Consider the following 17,512-nt stretch of genomic DNA (forward strand, 5'->3'; position numbering starts at 1 on the left):
AGCTCATGATTACTGAACTGGATACGGAAAGTAGAAGAGTAGGTCTGAAAATTAATATGCATAAAACTAAAGTAATGTGGAACAATCTTGGTAGAGAACAGTGCTTTGCGATAGGTGGCGAGACACTGGAAGTTGTAAAGGAGTACGTCTACTTAGGACAGGTAGTAACCGCGGAGCCGAACCATGAGAGTGAAATAACTAGAAGAATAAGGATGGGTTGGGGCTCATTCGGCACGCATTATCAAATCATGAATGGTAATCTACCACTATCCCTCAAGAGGAAGGTATATAACAGCTGCATCTTACCGGTACTTACCTACGGAGCAGAAACCTGGAGACTTACAAAGAGGGTTCAACTTAAATTGAGGACGACGCAGCGAGCGATGGAAAGGAAAATGATAGGTGTAACCTTAAGAGACAGGAAGAGAGCAGAGTGGGTCAGGGAACAAACGGGGGTTAATGACATCATAGTTGAAATCAAGAAGAAGAAATGGATATGGGCCGGGCACGTAGCACGTCGGCGGGATAACCGGTGGTCATTAAAGGGACCGACAACTGCCCAGAATATGAAATGAGTTGACTCCACTGATGTAAAGATTGTCCGTTGCACTGACTCAAACCAACCCTGTTTTTTTCGTGCGAGATGGATTTATATTTTTAATTCTTAATTGAAAGTCGCGAGAAATGACTTGTGGCGCCTCTGGCAGAAAAAACATGAACGATCCGATGAAGACGGCCACGAGACCGTTGATTGCTGTACGCGGTCGACGATTTTTTTGTTAGTATTGAAATATTGTTCGTTTCTTTATATTAAAAGGTATTAGTCCATAATAACGTACATATAGGCCTGCGTTAGTAGTATGCATTAAAGTGGCGCTTCCTTCGCGTGACGTAATGATCCCGTGCTCGTCAGCGCGTCTTGAGCAACTTTTCAGCGTGCTCATGCAACCGTGCACGCCGTTACCAGGTCGCTAAGATTTTGGAGCGACAGAGTTTTGCTGCCTACACTTCGTCTCAAAAATGACGCGCGCTGCTACTCGGTGCGGCCGTGCATATGCACAGTTACGTTTTCGATTACTTGGCTTGGCTCGTGTATCGAGAGAGTAACGACGTCGGGAGAAGCCATCCATGAAACAGGCGCAGGCAACCTTGGGCGCAGGCGCACACAACGCTGTACAAATACCGGGAAGGTGTATAAAGCCACACATCTCATTGTGACAGCTTGCTATTTTCAAAAATGGTTGGAAAGCTCAAAATAAAGGTGGTTAAGCATAGTTACAGTAACTCCTGCGAAAGCAGAACAACGACAGCTTTCACAAGGGCTAGCGGCATCGCTATCAATTCTCAGCGTTGCTGGAGCAAGCCTTCATGCGTGTTTGGAGCCTTTCAGATCGAAAAATACTGCTTATAAAATAACTACGGGCTTTTCGGATAAACCACTGCAGCTACAAACGCTACGAAGGGTGAGCTTCCTGTCGCGCCGTAAAAAACTGGGTCGAGAAAAATCAGTTGTCGGTCCCTTTAAGGGTAACTGACTGGATTCCAAGAGATGGCAAACGCGTGAGGGGGAGACAGAAAATCAGGTGGGTAGATGAGATTAAGAAGTTTGCAGGTATTACGTGGCAGCAGAAAGCACAGGACCGGGTTGATTGGCGGAACATGGGAGAGGCCTTCGCCCTGCAGTGGACGTAGACAGGCTGATGATGATGATGATGATGATGATCTAATTGGGCCTCCTGCAGGGCGTCGAGCCTCGAGGTTGCGCGTGGTAGTTGTCGCTATCGCTTCCGGAAAATCTGTGGCCTCCGGATTTTCAAATTGCGGATGGGCCGGAAGTGCTTCTTGTGCCCGTTCTAGTCCAGTGTGAATCACAAGTGCTTTTACTTTCATACGTAGAGCAGAAATACTATCTGTCTGTTGTTTGATTTGCATAACCTGGCTGGCCATACTAGTCATATTAGTCATTACATTTTCCAACATAGCTTCAAGCTTTGTTATTCGCGAGTCTGGCATTTCTACTTTTTCTCTCTTTTCCACAATTGACTCTACCGGGCTAACTGACTTTCGTTTTGCAATCCGGACATGATCAGTTTCCATGCTAGCATTCGCTGCTGCCTCACGTTCAACGCAGGTCACAGTTTCGCTCGCGTTTTGAATATGTGAAGTACTGGTAGGTTTTTGTTTGTTTTCCAGCCGTAGAACTTTGTCATTGGCCGCTGCCAATTGTTGTTGAAGCAATTTTACCTGTTCCACCAGCTCCCTCAACTGTGGATCTTGTGGTGATTTGGGCAGGGACTGCGCTGCAGACTTGCTGCCCCCACAGGCTCCTTTAGTGGCTCTGGAGCCTGATTGGCCCGCTCGTGGTCGTGATGCCAATCATTCTCTCCGTGGCCGGGTTTCCAAGGAAGCTCCTTGCTGGGGGTTTCCTTGTGGTGTTGTATCGGCTTGGTAACCCGATGTGTCGTTGTCCCAGGCTAACCGCTTGCTGGTCTCTTCTTGCTGGGTGCTGCCATGCCTAGACGATCTTCCCTGACTCTGGCTCCGGCCCGACAGTGGAGGGAAAGATTCTGATCGGTCTCGAAAGGTCTCCTGGGTTCTCTGTTTGGAGCGGGATGGCCTGTCCACTATAGCGGTAGGAGTTTCTGTCTGGCTATTTGCGATGCTGGTTGTATCCTTGCTGGTATGTTTGGACTGAACAAAACGATACTTGCAGCTGCGACTGCCGGTCAGGTGTTTACCGTGGCAAACTACGCATAGCGGAGTGCAGTTTGGCTTTTCTCCCTCTGGTGGCGATGAATGCTTCTCCCCACACCTTCGGCATCTTGGGGCAAGCGGTCGTGGTAGTGGGCATACGTCTGCGCGGTGCCCCAGCTTCCGGCAGTTGAAGCATGCCTCAGGCCTCTCCCTGAATGGGTACACATTCAAGGTAAAGCATCGGTACCGAACGAGTCTCGGTAGGTCCTTTCCGGCGAAAGTGATCACGAGATGTTCGGAGCTGCCCAGTCTTCTCGCGTTCACTATTGGTAGCTGTGGGTTCTTCTTCGCAAGCTCAGATTGGATCGCCTGGTCTGTCTCGTCTGTGTAGGCTTTGTACACTACCCCACGTACGGAATCATCGGGGGCAGGCACATATGCCGACACCGGCATGTCGATGTTATATTTTTCACTGCGTAGTTGTCCGATAGTCCTGTATGCGTCCGCCCGCGCTCGGTCCGGCGTGCTAATGGTGATAGTGTTCTTAATAGGGTGCACTCTCACCTGGTCGGCTTGTTCGGCTTGCATGACATCGATTGTGATGGTCGAGTGAATCGATTCCAAGAGCGCAGTGAGGCCAATGTTGGTTAAGTCCACAGCACACTTGGGTCGAAGCACAATCTTGTAATCTTCTTCAGGCAGGCGGGGCATAGGTTTCCGTCGCGGCAGTCGCGGCGGACGCACCTTGCGCTTGGCGGGAGCCGATGCGCCCGTGAGGCCCACCTCTGCGGTAGGCTCGGAAAGGTCGGTTTTCTTGCGTCCGAAACGCTTTTGCAGGTCTAGCGGGTCCAGCGGGTTGGTCGATCCTTTTGGGTGCTGCCACGTCCCATCCTTCAGCTCAGCAGGGTCAATATCCTCGCCTTCGACGGTGCATTCCATTCTTGACTGCTCGATCCAGGCTGGTGAAGCGAAGCGTCGTTAGGCCGGGCTTCACGTCGGTAGCGCTGGACCCAGCGTCGGAGCAGCGTGGCGCTTGCAGAAATCGGCTAAAAGCCGAAAAATCTTGCTTTGCCGCTTCTTCCAAAGGTCCGTGTGCGTGTCGGACCACTTAGCGAAGGTCCCTGGCAAAATTGATCAGGCTACTTGGGCCGGTTGCGGAGATATTATCGAAAAGGTACGGAGCGCATGCGAGATGCGTCCGTACCCCGCGAGAGCTCAACCGCGTTCCGCCTTGACAGGGAAAAAAGCAGCATAAATGTAGGATACACGAGGGAAGCCGTAAGGAGACAAGTAGAGAGAGAGAGAACGCAAGACAAGATGCACCGACGGGTGAGGAGTGAAATGAATGATAGGACAAAGTATGAACAATCAGACTACATGGAAGCTCGCAAGGTGTATTGCTTCTGAATTGGAAAGTCTGCTGCACCGACGCTAATCCACAACAGAAAGCAGGTTGCACTGTGGACTTTAGACTACAATGGTCCCAAAATTCTAGGGTTTTCAATGACAGAATGCAATTCCAGGACCTTCAAGGGCCTCGAAACTAATTTTCAAATGCAAGGGTTTTCAAGGTTTTCAAGGACCTGTACGGACCCTGTTAGTGTACAACCAAGTCTCTGTTAATGCGAGGACATTTGAATGGCTAGAATAATAATAATAATAATATCTGGGGTTTAACGTCCCAAAACCACGATATGATTATGAGAGACGCCGTAGTGGAGGGCTCCGGAAATTTCGACCACCTGGGGTTCTTTAACGTGCACCTAAATCTATGCACACGGGCCTCAAACATTTTCGCCTCCATCGAAAATGCAGCCACCACGGCCGGGATTCGATCCCACGACCTTCGGGTCAGCAGTCAAGCACCCTAACCACTAGACCACCGTGGCGGGGCATTTGAATGGCTGTCATCAAGGAATGATCACATATGTTAGTGAATGATACTAATAGCGGAAAAGTCGGCTTTTGAAGGTTCATTGTAAACGCATGTGTTCCGCCTTCTGTCTAGCTCTCGTGTAGATAAAATGACAGAGTTAATAGAGGAGCGAAAACGTATGCATACCTGCTAAGTTCAAAGAATCTGAATCCGGGAGATTTCCGAAACGGGGAAGGGGGGCCGGGGGAGAACTGCCGCGTAAGTACATAAGCGTAAACGTCGGCTTCAGTGGCCAAAAAAACAATGCAGGTAGCGCTACCCAGTAGAATCTCGGTGGTGGGGGAGCAAAAATATTCGTACCAGCAAAATCTGTTTTGAAACCATGATATACGCACAAAACATTTATTTCTTTCGAAAGAACTCGTCTTTCCGGGACACGCGTGAAAGGACCAATACGGGACGGCACAGCTAGCTGCTGCAAAAGCGCGCCTCAAGGCTTCACTTGAGGCCAACTGAAAACTAAGTGCCTAATCCATCATAGGCTCCATGCAGACGTAACTCCGCCGCCAATGAAGGCACCTCTAGCGGCCACAAGCGCAGCCTTGACGGGAAACTCTCACCCGCTCGCCCTGCTCGCTCAACGGTTCCGCGACGACAACGTGCGGCATTCTCGCGGTCTGTTCGTTTTGTGTCGGTTATGCCAAACTAAGAATAATTGCTGTGTTGTTGGGTGCAGTAACACCTACAGCAATTCTCCAGGTACACGATTTTACTGGTTTCCAATCAGAGACCATACGCAATTTGCACGTTTGCCTAGCATGTCAATTACCCTGTGTGCCTTGGAGGTACAAAAAAGAAAAAAAAAATGTACTGGCCTAAACAAGTGCACTAAATGTACATCGCAGAGCAGACTCATTGCCAAGACGAAGTGTCAAAAGGTATTACTTCACACCTTTGTCGCAGTAATTATGCAGAAACGCTCATTTGCCGAAGCATTTCTGTTTAATAACATGCGTGCTGACAGTTCGGCCACTTCCTGATGTGGCACTTCGACATACTGCTTGTATATACTCAGCAGCTTGCCTGAGAGCCTACATAAAAATGAGCAAATAATCCGTTTCAAAACAAACAAGCTCAGCGTTTGAGTAGAGGCTGGAAGGAGCATGAGGTGGGACTGCGATGCCGCCTCGCTGGCCTCTGCCCGGAGCACGTCAGACAAAGTGCACTCAGTGCTGCCGAAAAACCTCAGCACGTGCTCGACGTCGATGCTCTTTGCCCTAACTGTAGAGGCAGAAGTTCCTCCAGATTATTTGTAATGAAGCTGACAAAAGGAGAGAAAAAAAAAAAAAAACTCGCTCGCTTTTTTTTTTTTGTGAGTGCCACAGTTGAGTGTTTCGGGTAGACGTTTTTAATTAAAGGAAAGCCCCATGATCGCGGTTTGCTTGTCTTCGAAGGGCAAGTAATTTCATTCAAGCACAATGGAACTGCCGCAACAGTTTTATACTTTCCTGCGACTCCGGCACAGCACTCCCAGTTGGGCGCACGGATGTCCCTGCTTTAAGTGATAAGAAAACATTACATGACCTGTAGCTAAGAAAAAGCAAACATAAGCGACGTACCTCGATTTTACCGGATCTTCCCGGCGCGTTCGTTCGCATCTGTGGTGCGCACTTCACCGTGACTGACGATCCGCCGAACAGCGCACTTCACCGTGACTGACGATCCGCCGAACAGCGTCTCTTCCACAAAACCGTGAACATGCCTCGCCAGCCTCGGCTAGCTAACAGCCGCTGTGACGACCACTCGGCTGCACTGGTTGAAATCGGCGCAGTGAACGCAATGTAATCCGCCGGTGTTGTCGTCTCTTTCAAGCAGCCGCCAAGTCTGCTGCCACGTTAGCCTGAGGGTGACAAGCTGTGATCGTTTAGTGAACGAAGTGGCGCACAGTTTCACTCAATGAGCCCGTAGCCTCCGTGTCGCTTCCCTTGCTCATGCATTTTATGCTGCCGCTTTCCCCTGAGGGTGCACGAGGTCTGGCGAAAAGAAGCATACCCTCTAACATCAAGGGTCTGTGGCAGCTGCTAACAATTTAACGTCTTTTGAAAGTGAACCGAAAGGAAAACGCGTCGAGCAAAGCAAGCAAAACACGGCGCAGTGGCTTGCTGCCGCTTGCGTCGTCTGCTCCCATATCCCATCAAGTTTGCTGCCGTGGCCGCTGTGGCGCTGGAGGCCGCGCGCGACTGTGGCGGCTCCTAACGTATGCACGGTGCCTATAGTCATAAGCGAAGGTCGAGAGGAACGCCGAAACGCTTTGTGCCTTTTCACGACTTTAATCCACCGCTGCATTAGCCGCATACTTTCGGAGCTCGTAGTCGCAATCGACGATCGCGTAGTAGCGACCGCAGTTTCGTGCGCGGCAGCTGTGGCAAACGGTAGTTCCATTTTTAATCCACGTGAGCTCACCGCACATGTGCCCTCAAAACTACGTCATTTGTTGCTATCTATGATCGCACCCGCCGCGGTTTTGTCAGCAGCGTTAGCGGAAAGCAGCACCACTTTGACTGGGTGAGCGTTGAACGTGCGTGCCCTTTCGGCGTTGCGTCAGTTTTGTCGTCGCCATACATTATCATGTACAGAGCGAACGCGGTTTCATCCACAGCGGTTGTGGCAAATGATACCAACAGTTCTGAGAGTGTGTGCGCTGGCCACACACATACTTCCGAAGCTTCCAGAATGCTGCTCTCGGCAGTCGCTCGATGGTTTTGGTTGCAAAGTTCGTACCACCCGCCGAGACGAGGAAAAGTGTTCGGAACATCCAAATTTCGGCCCATTGGACACAGTGGAATTCAGCTCCTAAACTGTTTTAAATAATGCTATATGTGATGGGTTCGAAGAAAGCCTGGATCGGATTGTTTGGATTTTTGTCAATGTGGCTATATCACACATAGAAATTTTGATTTCCGGGAGATGTTCCTCCATAATAAATGGTAAAAATCCGGGAGACTTGGCAGGTATGCGTATGTCGCTCAGTCCATGCGAAGCTTATCAATTGATAACCGAAAAGGTTTAGCCCAGGGTTCCTCCTTGCTTGGCGTGTTGATGGTGAAAAGTCTATTGAAAATTTAGAGCCTTTTAGTGGCTTTCTTGAATAGCAGAAAAATCTGACAGAAAGAATAGTTTGCCAGTATCCCTCATGTAAGACAAGCAAGGTGATCTGTTGTTGGACTACTTTATGCCAAGCCAGAGTGGAAAGGATCTTGTGAGAATATGGATTAAGCACCTCATTTTTCATAACTTGCACCAGCAGCTTGTTAACACATGATACGCCTAAGTACTGGAATGACTTTGAAGTTTGAAGTTTATTTATTTCATTATTTTTGTGGTACATGTATTTACACTTTTAGAGACCCAACAAAATTGTTAAAGGGTCCCTCATGAAGATGTCTTGTCTTCATGAAGACGAACCAGCTGCCGACAAAGAATTTTCATGTGCAGGTGCCCAAACCCTAAAAATCTGGAACTTATCATTGTAGTGCAACGCACTATAGGCATACTGTTCACCCAGAAAGTGTGCTTGATCCCACCAAGAGGTGCTGACCCTTTCATATATTTCACCTGCTCTGTTAGTCCCATATCAATGGAACTGTATTCAAATCAAGCTTCCCGTCATCCAAGGGGCCACTATTAAAATACAAGCACAATTTGTAGCATTTACAGTGATGCTACCGAGGACTTCTGATTTGGAGCAATTTTTGGAGCAGCAAAATTTTCATCTTGGAGCACTTTGGAGCAGATAATTTTGCATCTGGGAGCACTTTGGAGCAGCGAATTTTACATCCTGGAGTGCAATACAGAAGCGTATTGCATTAACATTCAAGCACCTGAGTATTTTTATGGGGCTCTTATGAAGGCTACAAATATTTCGATTCACTGCAAATCTCATAAAAAAATCATCTCAGGAGCATAGGCGTGCGCACAGGGGGGCCAGGGGAGGGCGCCCCCCCCCCCTAATCACCTAAGAGGGGGGGGGGGGCGCAAAATCTGCCCCGTACATTGACCCTTGCGATAGCAATTATATGGACACTCTCGGCGGATTTTTGCCGTCGCGGTTGCCGTAATTTTCCGTATAAAGTCCAAATTAATAACATCACCACGCGCATTCTAGCCGCGGGTAAAATCTCGCGAGCGCTGGCGACGAACGCGGCTGAAGCGGAGATTAAACTAGCCGGTCGTCTGTCTCCGCCGCCCGGACAGCGCATGAGATAACATCTTCCCGCGTGCGTGCCTGCCGTCGATTGCTCATCAAACAGAGAGGAAACGCCCCGCCCGTCTTTCGTAAGGAGCATGAAGGGACGCCAGGGGAGCGGAAGGGGGGGGGGACCGCATCGTTCAAAGGGCGCAGTCGCTTGCGCGCGCGCTATCTCGAGGCATCAGGAGACGGCTCGTAAACTTGCTGTACTCTCAACGCTTACTTCACGTTTAGAGAACTCAGAGCAAGAAAACGCTTCGGTTCCTGGAGGGCCATATTCCCTTAAACCAGCGTTTTGTTGAGTTACGCGAAATCAAATCCAAAAGAGTTAGCTGGTAGCCGTACTTCGTTTAACAATACAATTTTTTGGTATCGCATTCATTGCTTCGCTCTTAAGCGAAACTGAGTTTTTTTAACCGTTAGCTATTGACCCCCGAAAGCGAGGGGCGGACGTGTAACATGGCGTAGCCGCTTCACTGTGGGCCGTCAGCGACGGGCCCGCTACTGACAGCTGCGCATTTGCGGCTGCTCCGACCAGGAGATATGATTTTACTAATGAGATGACATTTTAAATGCGAATGCATTTCTTAGTCGGGGGTTGTCCTGCGTCCCTGGCCGGCGTGCGCACAGGCGCCCACCGGCGCGCGCTCCTCCTCGCCCCTAGCAACAGCTGCGCCGCGCCTAGCAACCGGAGCAGGTGGTGAGCGGCGGAGGGTAAGGGAGAGGAGTAGCGCACGGGCGTGTGATAGCACTCGCATCGCGGAGCAGCGGAGGGTAAGGGAAGAGTGTACCCGGTGAGGACGCTCGCATTGCGGAGCTCGCTCGGCGGAGAGAGAGCTCGGGCGCTCCTCCTCTCCGCGCTCGGGCCTATATATATCATGCAGGGAGCACGCGCTTTGGTGTCTTGATAGCGATGGAAGTCGGTGAAGTCGAATCTCTCGCGGCAACGATACCACTAGGACGAAGTGTAACACAATGCAACTCGAGCATTACGCCTCTACGTGCACACTCTCGTCTCTCTTCATTAATTAATCGCACACTCATCGGGTGCACCCAAGTGCATTCGCATTTTCTCATGATCCCCTTCGGGGAGGTGTGGGGGATTTTTTTAAAAAAAGCAAGCAAAAAATTCGAATTGGAACCTTAGCACGTGAGCTCGAAAGGGCAGGGCCTTTTAGGGGGTATTTACCGCAGAGTGATTACAAACTCGGACGTGCTGGCGGAAAGAATTACGAAAAAGCTGTTCTGGATGAAGATCCATGGATAAAGTATATCTGAGGAAAAGTGTCAACGCGTTTCCACCGTTCGCGTGCTCTTCCATAAACGCGAAGCAAGGAAAATTCGATATTGTCCCATATATCTACTGCGAGCGATCCCAGATTTCATTCCGCGATGTCCGGAAACAGAAGTGACAGACATTTTAGCGGCACTCATGTAGTTATTACTGAACATTGCTTTCCTTATGTGCCGTGCGACGCTTGAAACGAGCTATCAGCAGCGTTTCTGGAACAGACGACGTCCACCGATGAATCGACGTCGCACTTTCTCGCTACCGATAGGCCTAGACGTCACGAGCCTCTGCGGAGAGCGCGTTTTGCTGTCGAGCCGACTTGCAGAACAGAAGCTGCGTCGGCACCGTGCATGGCATCGTGGCTTACTCGGAACGCACGCGCGAGTGCTATTTATTCAGCGGAATAATTCTTGGTCCATGATTGCGACTTTATTGGCAGCCCCAAGATCGAGCTGCACATGTTCTGACGCGCCGGCGGTGCGATTGCCGGTGATAGACGCCCCCAAACCCGAAACTTTGGCGCAGTTTGGCGCAAATTTCGTCGATATTATCAGGATGGCGCAGTAAATACAATTTGGCGCACTTTGGCGCAGTTGGCGCAGGAGTGGAATCACTGCATTTACGATATTAAACACTTTCTACAAATCAACATGAAACACTGGATGCATGAACGTACTCTAAGCACACCTGTCAAAGCATTGTACTCAATGAGTGCATTATCTGAGCAAACGTTAACCATAAATGTAAAAATGGTGACCACATGATTACAGTCACTTCGGAGCAGATGTTGCTCACTCCTGCAATATTTAAATTATCACGGCTTTTTTTTTTTACTTTTGATGACGAGACTAACAATGGATGGAGTGGCATCATCTTGCTTCTGCCATGATAGGAATCCACTGAGACAGCTACATAAGGCAATTTTTGAACTGACATTGTTAAGCATTTTGTACAAAATATGTATAGCTTAAATAAAGACAGGTTAACATCCGTCAAAATAAGCTAAAGGAACCTGAAGGATCTGCTGCCTGTACTAGACTATGTATGGCATTACATTCTATTGCAATAAAAATATGAAACCATTTCAAATCGGCTCGTATGGCTTTTCCTGCTCTCTCTACCTTGAAAAGTGGTTATCTTAATAAACTTTAAAAAAGAAGATGCCTGAAACACTTACCGGCACACTTAAAGCACTCAACGTGAAAGTAGCGATCTTGAACACGCAGTGCATTCCCTGAGCATTTCTTTTTGCAAAGTTCACACACCACTTTCCCTGCAAGAGAAGAAACACAAGTTTCTCACACAGTTCTCAAGGTTCATTACGCAAGCAGGAAATGTTTGCCTGTTACCCACCGCTGCAGCACTGTTATGGAAGGTGAACGATGATGTGGACGGTTTTTTGGTACAGAACAATTGGTGCAACATGGCTTAATAAAAATGTTCACTTTGTCTAAAATATATGTGTGTGCAAACAAAAGCAGTAGCTTGTGAGGCATACATACAAAAATTATCATGATGCGTGTAATTTAGTGGTGCAAGGGTCAGGTCTGGCCAAATAGTGGAAAGAAATTGTATGGCATGCAACAAAAAGAGAGACCAGCGATAAGTGCACTTGTGGTTACATATTCTCGTCATCGGGTGCAACGCTGTGGAAGTCAGCAAAACGTGCAAGTCCTCCGCAATTAGTTCTGGCTGCGATCTGTCGGAGCTAATCGCAGAGGACAGAATACGCCGAGACGCTAAGCGATCCCAAACAACCTATTGACAACCGCATATAAATAACGAGGTATTTCTAAGGCACAAAGTATGTTCATTTGTTACTCGGCCTGAAAGCAAAACGTATCTACTGCAACAAGTCTTGCTAGCTTCCACAGCGTTGCACAAATCAACCACGAAATCAAGTAAAATATACACTATAAAGGGTGTCCCATGCCTGATGTTGCGCTCTCAACAGGCCTCTCGAAGTATCACTCTGGGGTGCATAGCTATGACACAAGTTCTGTGCTCTTAGCAGCAGCTAAACTGCCATCTGGTCACTTTGTCGCGGTCGGCCAGTAAGCCACAAGGTAGAGGCCTATGTGCACATCATTCAAGAAGTAGGCAGCTCTGCTACCATTAAGAATATCCACACCTCCCCATGAGAGCCTTGGAAGAGATTATCACTTGTGAACATGATTGTGAGCATCGTAGCTTGATCAGTGCATTAAAGATATCATACTGTCATAGCAGCATCCTCTAATACGAATCACTTGTGCCAAAATACGGCTTCGATGGGGCCTAGTTGGTATTACATCACTCTTATGCTCTGCTATACTGTTACAACAGGACAAAAAAAAACATGCACATGTGTGTCCGGTCTTTCTTAGCCCTGGCTTAACAGCACCGCAAAAGTATGTGCAAACAACTTGCAATGTGCCGATGTCTTCTAAGATGGCTGAAACTGGTCGATGATCTAAGAGCGGGTCATTACCTAAAGGTGAAATAGAATAGGCTTCTAATAAGCTTCAAGAAAGTTCTTTCTCCTTTGACACTATAGTAGGACATGAAGCATAGTCAGTGCTTCCCAGTCAAAAGCTAATTGAGTGTGCCATTAGTGCGTCCTTACCGAGTCTGCTGAATAAGAAATCACTTTTGCCTTGGTTCAATAGCCAGTTTAGTACACATGGCTTCATTACATGAAGCTTGTTACGCATCGGAAATGCTGCCAGTAGTTTAGGAGCCTGTTGTGTTCAAAGAGTTTCATTTTCAGCACCCACAGGCTGGTCAACGAAGGCCCAAATTGCTACCCTGCTTCTGGCGAAATTGTTCTCGAAGACTAGTGTCAAGGCATCGACCGGTCTGGCCAATGTACATTTTTCTGCAGGACAACAGAACCTCATACATGACGCCCACAGTACATTTCACAAACTGATGCGCATGTTTTGTGCTGCACAGGGCCTTTTTGGCTCCTTCCCTATTCAACCTAACTTGTTATGTGGCCGAAAACGAGACACGAACTCCTACACGCACAGCAACGTTCTTTATCCTGTGTGATACGCTATGTACGTAGGTGATGACACTTGTTTTTGTCCAGTCACCTGGGTCCCGCCTGGGTTGTGTTGTCTTACAGCACCTCCACAATGTCTTTTAATAGCATAATGGGGAAGTCAGTCTTCTTATTCGAGTCTTGAAAGTGGATTCAACCATGTGATGACATGACCTCAACAGGACATTCTTCAGGCCAGTGGATCCTATATCTCGCTTGATGAGTGGGCGGAAATGAAAGGAAGTAGACCTTTTTCTGAGCATGGAGCATACTGCCAACAGACGTGGTCATTGAGAAGTTTCCGGATCTAACATGCATCGTTCGGCCATTGCATCGTCCACCGCAACCAAAGAAGATACTGCAGCGTACTACCCGGTCCACCTTCTTGGCTTCCTACGCATATTGGCCTCTAGGCCCACCACTGGAAACGCCGGCGCCACCGTCGGCGTGACGTGCTTGGCAGGATCACGTGGTCTCAGCGGCCGCGTCGGCTGCTTGTGGAGCGCTGCCGCGTGCTTTGAAAACGAGTTTCAAGTCCCACATGCGCTGCGGTCTGTTCAAATTCGGAAGTTTTCTCTCGTTTTCTACTCAACTGAAACCATTGTAATAGAGTGGCTGCCTCCGAAGGCGACGAACATGGGGCTCTACCGCTCAGTGCCGCAGTGCCGCGCTTACGCAACGGAGCCCAGTGTCGGCCTGCACCGGTAACCGCGGGAAAGGAAACTGCGTGAAACATGGGTTGTAAAGCTAAGAACCGGCAAGTAGCCATCGGCTACGAGTCTTGTGTGCAACAAGCACTTCCGCGACGAAGACTTTCGTCCCTGCGCCGGGCCTGCGATGTTCGATGAGTAGCAGACAGCGCGCACTGAGACGATGGCTCGCGTGCGCTTCCCGCCGGCAAATGATGCTTATCTGCCACAGGATGGAAAAGGCGCTACCTTTTACCATGTGTGATACCATTTCAGAACCCTCCCATGCGACCTCTTGATCGTCGGCCCCGTGTTCAGTGTCCACAAAATCGGCTGCAGATGCGCAAGTCATTGTTTAGATACGTTGAATTAAAAAACGCACAGGGTCCCTTATGCATTCGCCAAAGTTTGCTGGGAGACGAAAGCCATCTTCTTTTTGTCAGTAGTTGTACTGATTCTCCCGCGCCCCCCTCCAAAAGCGTTCTGCACCTGACGCGGTTTTGCACGGCCTCCGTGACCAATCACGGAGGCAATGCAAAGCAACCATGACGTGTGAATACATCATGTGACGTAACGTTTTGTGACGTCATAATGACGCTACATATCTTGGCGATCTGTGACATCATCACATCATATGGTGACACCATCACGTGACGGTTATTTTTTGCATCAACCGTGTTGACGCCACCGATGCGGGACGCCGACGGGCAATCTTCCCATTTGATAAGGCATCTAGGGCTTTCGCCTTCATAAGCTACATAAGTTTTGCGTTGCTTCATAAGCTACATAAGTTTTGCATTGCCTCCGTGATCGAAGCAATGCAAAGGGCATGTCGCGTGAACACGTCATCATGTGACATCACGTTATGTCACGTCATCGTGATGTCATAATGAAGTTACAAATTTAGGAGATCTGTGACCCCATGATGACGTCATATGGTGACGTCATCACGTGACGATTATATTTTGCATCACTCGTCTTGACGCCGCCAACGGTCAATCTTCCCTCCGGTTTGAAGAGGCATCTAAGGCTTTCGCCTTCATAAGCTACGCGACGTTTGCTGGTGGACTAGCGAGAGTCAAATGCTGCGGCTGTGTGCTGCATTTATGTTGGCAATTGCATTTTTCCAGTCGAGCTTGCGTTCCCCTGACGCAGGACTATCTTGTGCTTTCAGTTCGTCGAAAATGATTATTTTGACAGTAAAGAACACAGTTCCTTTCGAAAGTACTTACAGAAATGCCCTGGAGGGCTTCCGCGAGGTGTTTTTGTACAGCGCCGACAGCAAAACCTATGGGGAGCGCGCCGGCAGTATCCTACCTAGCACGCAATCAAGGCGCGTCCGATAGAGGGCGACTCCGTAACTCCTCGCAGCCAATACATCACCAACCCCGCTATAAAGGCAGTGGATGATGGTTGAAATATAAGACGGTGGCGCAAAATGGGACAAGGACGATACCGCAGCGTATATTTTAACTATGCACCAACTAGCCCAGCAACAAATTTTATTGGACAATCGTTGCCTGCTCAGAGGGCACAGTGGCATTCGCGAAGCATGTAAACTAACTTCGCTTGGTTGACCGTGCAGGCTCTGCTGTTTCTACTTTGTCCTGCGAGCCTTTGTTTTCTGGCAGCTCGTGAAAGCGCACCATGGAAATTCAGCTCGGTCATTGCATCGTCTACCAAAGAAGATACCGCAGTGTACTACCCGGTCCACCTTCTTGGCTTCCTACACATATACATCACCAACACCGCTATAAAGACAGTGGACGATAGTTGCCTGCTCAGAGGACACAGGGGCATTCACTTGGTTGGCCATGCAGGTCAGTTTTCACAGTTTTTATTCTGACACTCATACCAGTGATGCTGCCGTGCCCTCAACAATGCTTATGTATTATTACTGACTGCTGGTCTCTGATGCTCCTTATATTGTGCAGTGATATAGAAACATACCATGGCACTAACGATCAAGATAGTATGCTGAAAACTATCCTATCCAAACTTAGATATAAAGCCAGCCAAACAAAAGAAAAAGCAGGATGACATGCTTTCTAAAGTTATTGAAAGCGAACGAAGGAAGGATAGAGGCTCTTGAAGAATCCGTCCAGTGTCTGGAAAAGACCACAGCATCACAGGAAAGGAAGCTTCATGGTTACGAAGCACACAGAAATAAGATCTACTCCCAACAAAACTAGAGAAATCTTGGAAGAAATGGTGGTGCGTAAAGTTTCCAAGGATAGGCTTGTCTTAAGCATTAGTCCCACTGAATGAATTCACACGATTGCTAGTAGTCGCAATAACAAACCTAGGCCAATTATTACCAAACTGTACAACTATAATGAAAAGGTTTCCTTTTTCAGGGTGTCTAGCAAATTGCATAAATCAAATTCCCTGACTTTTCCAGGTTTTCACTGACCATTATGGCAAAAATTTCCCGACCGATGCAATAGATGCCATTCCGTAGAAATTGGCCATGAATCGGATAAAACCACAGAAAATATTTACTGCAATTGCCCTTATTCTCTAATTTGAAAGTGCTGATTTCTTCTTGAAAGGTAGAAGCCTTACACTGCGCCTCAATGACAACTCTTGAATAAACGTTGATGTTTGCATCTTTTTTTCCAATTTTTATGTGTCCCGACTCTCCCTCTTTCAGCTACTAATTTGTAGATGCTGTAGAACTGCTGTTCGTTTCCCATCTTTTTATGGCACCTGCCACCAAGACAGAATCATGCACCCCTCCATGTGTGATAAGCGGTTTTCCCTGCAAATTCCCAGAAGAAAGACACTCCTTGTTGACAGAAAAGCTTCCTCTAGACCACAGTGTTGCCGTGAGCATGAGACAAGTTGTTCACATCGACCTGCCGCTCCTTGTGACCACAACGTCATATCTCTGTCCATAGAGTATCACACCTATGTTGCCTCCTGTCTACATGTGAGAGTTGTCTCTGTGCAGTGCTTTCTAAGCACACCTTCACGCACGAACAATGGGCAAAGACTGCTTGCAAGTGAGTAATCCTGGTGCTAAGTAAGAACTTCAAGTGCCAGCGAAAGTTGCCTGGGACCAGCCTCCAAACACAATGTGCACAGACAATCCAAACAGCTTGCACCCACAGTCAATTTGTACTTAAGTGGCAATCTATCCACCATTTTCTGTGCACAAGCTCTGACAAAAGACATGCAGCTTTTCTTGAAATTAAAACTGCAAGCTGCAACCACTTCTGGTTCTTTCGGAGCTCAATTTTTCGCCAAGAATGCAAGGTCGGATGACGCTAGTTATTGCATATTCGGGTATGTCAAAGTCTATCCCAACGTTACTAGACTAGGTTCAGTTTACAAACTCCCCGCCGGCGCCGTGCTTCGCTTGTGTCTCCGTTTTCCATTTGGTCGACAGGTGGCGGGAGCATTCCACCGAGATCCACCCTCGCGGCTCGCAAGGCTGTGCTCGGGCACCCAATGTCAGAAGTGTAGCCAGAAATTTTTTTTCGGGGGGGGGGGGGGGGGAGAGGAGGAGGGGGTTCAACCATCCTTTTTTTATGTTCATGCGTGCGTTTGTATGTGTGTATATATACACATGCAAAATCGAAAAATTTCAGGGGGGGGGGGGGTTCAACCTCCCTATCCCACCCCCTAGCTACGCCCCTGCCCAATGTGCACATTTATCTAGATTTAACCGTGTGGAAAACCTCAA

At 48.4% G+C, this 17,512-nt stretch overlaps 1 protein-coding gene across 2 annotated transcripts in view; it reads right to left on the minus strand.

Annotated features, from left to right (window-relative positions):
* The window catches only part of LOC119379499 (actin-binding LIM protein 3), a 618,577-nt gene that overhangs the window by 585,884 nt on the left and 15,181 nt on the right, over window positions 1-17,512 (minus strand). For both annotated transcript variants that reach the window (XM_037648800.2, XM_037648799.2), the window contains exon 2: window positions 11,288-11,383. In XM_037648800.2, the coding sequence (XP_037504728.1) occupies window positions 11,288-11,383 (96 nt within the window). The remainder of the gene's footprint in view (window positions 1-11,287; window positions 11,384-17,512) is intronic.

This window comes from Rhipicephalus sanguineus, chromosome 1, assembly GCF_013339695.2.
Source record: "Rhipicephalus sanguineus isolate Rsan-2018 chromosome 1, BIME_Rsan_1.4, whole genome shotgun sequence".
Lineage (NCBI taxonomy): Eukaryota > Metazoa > Arthropoda > Arachnida > Ixodida > Ixodidae > Rhipicephalus > Rhipicephalus sanguineus.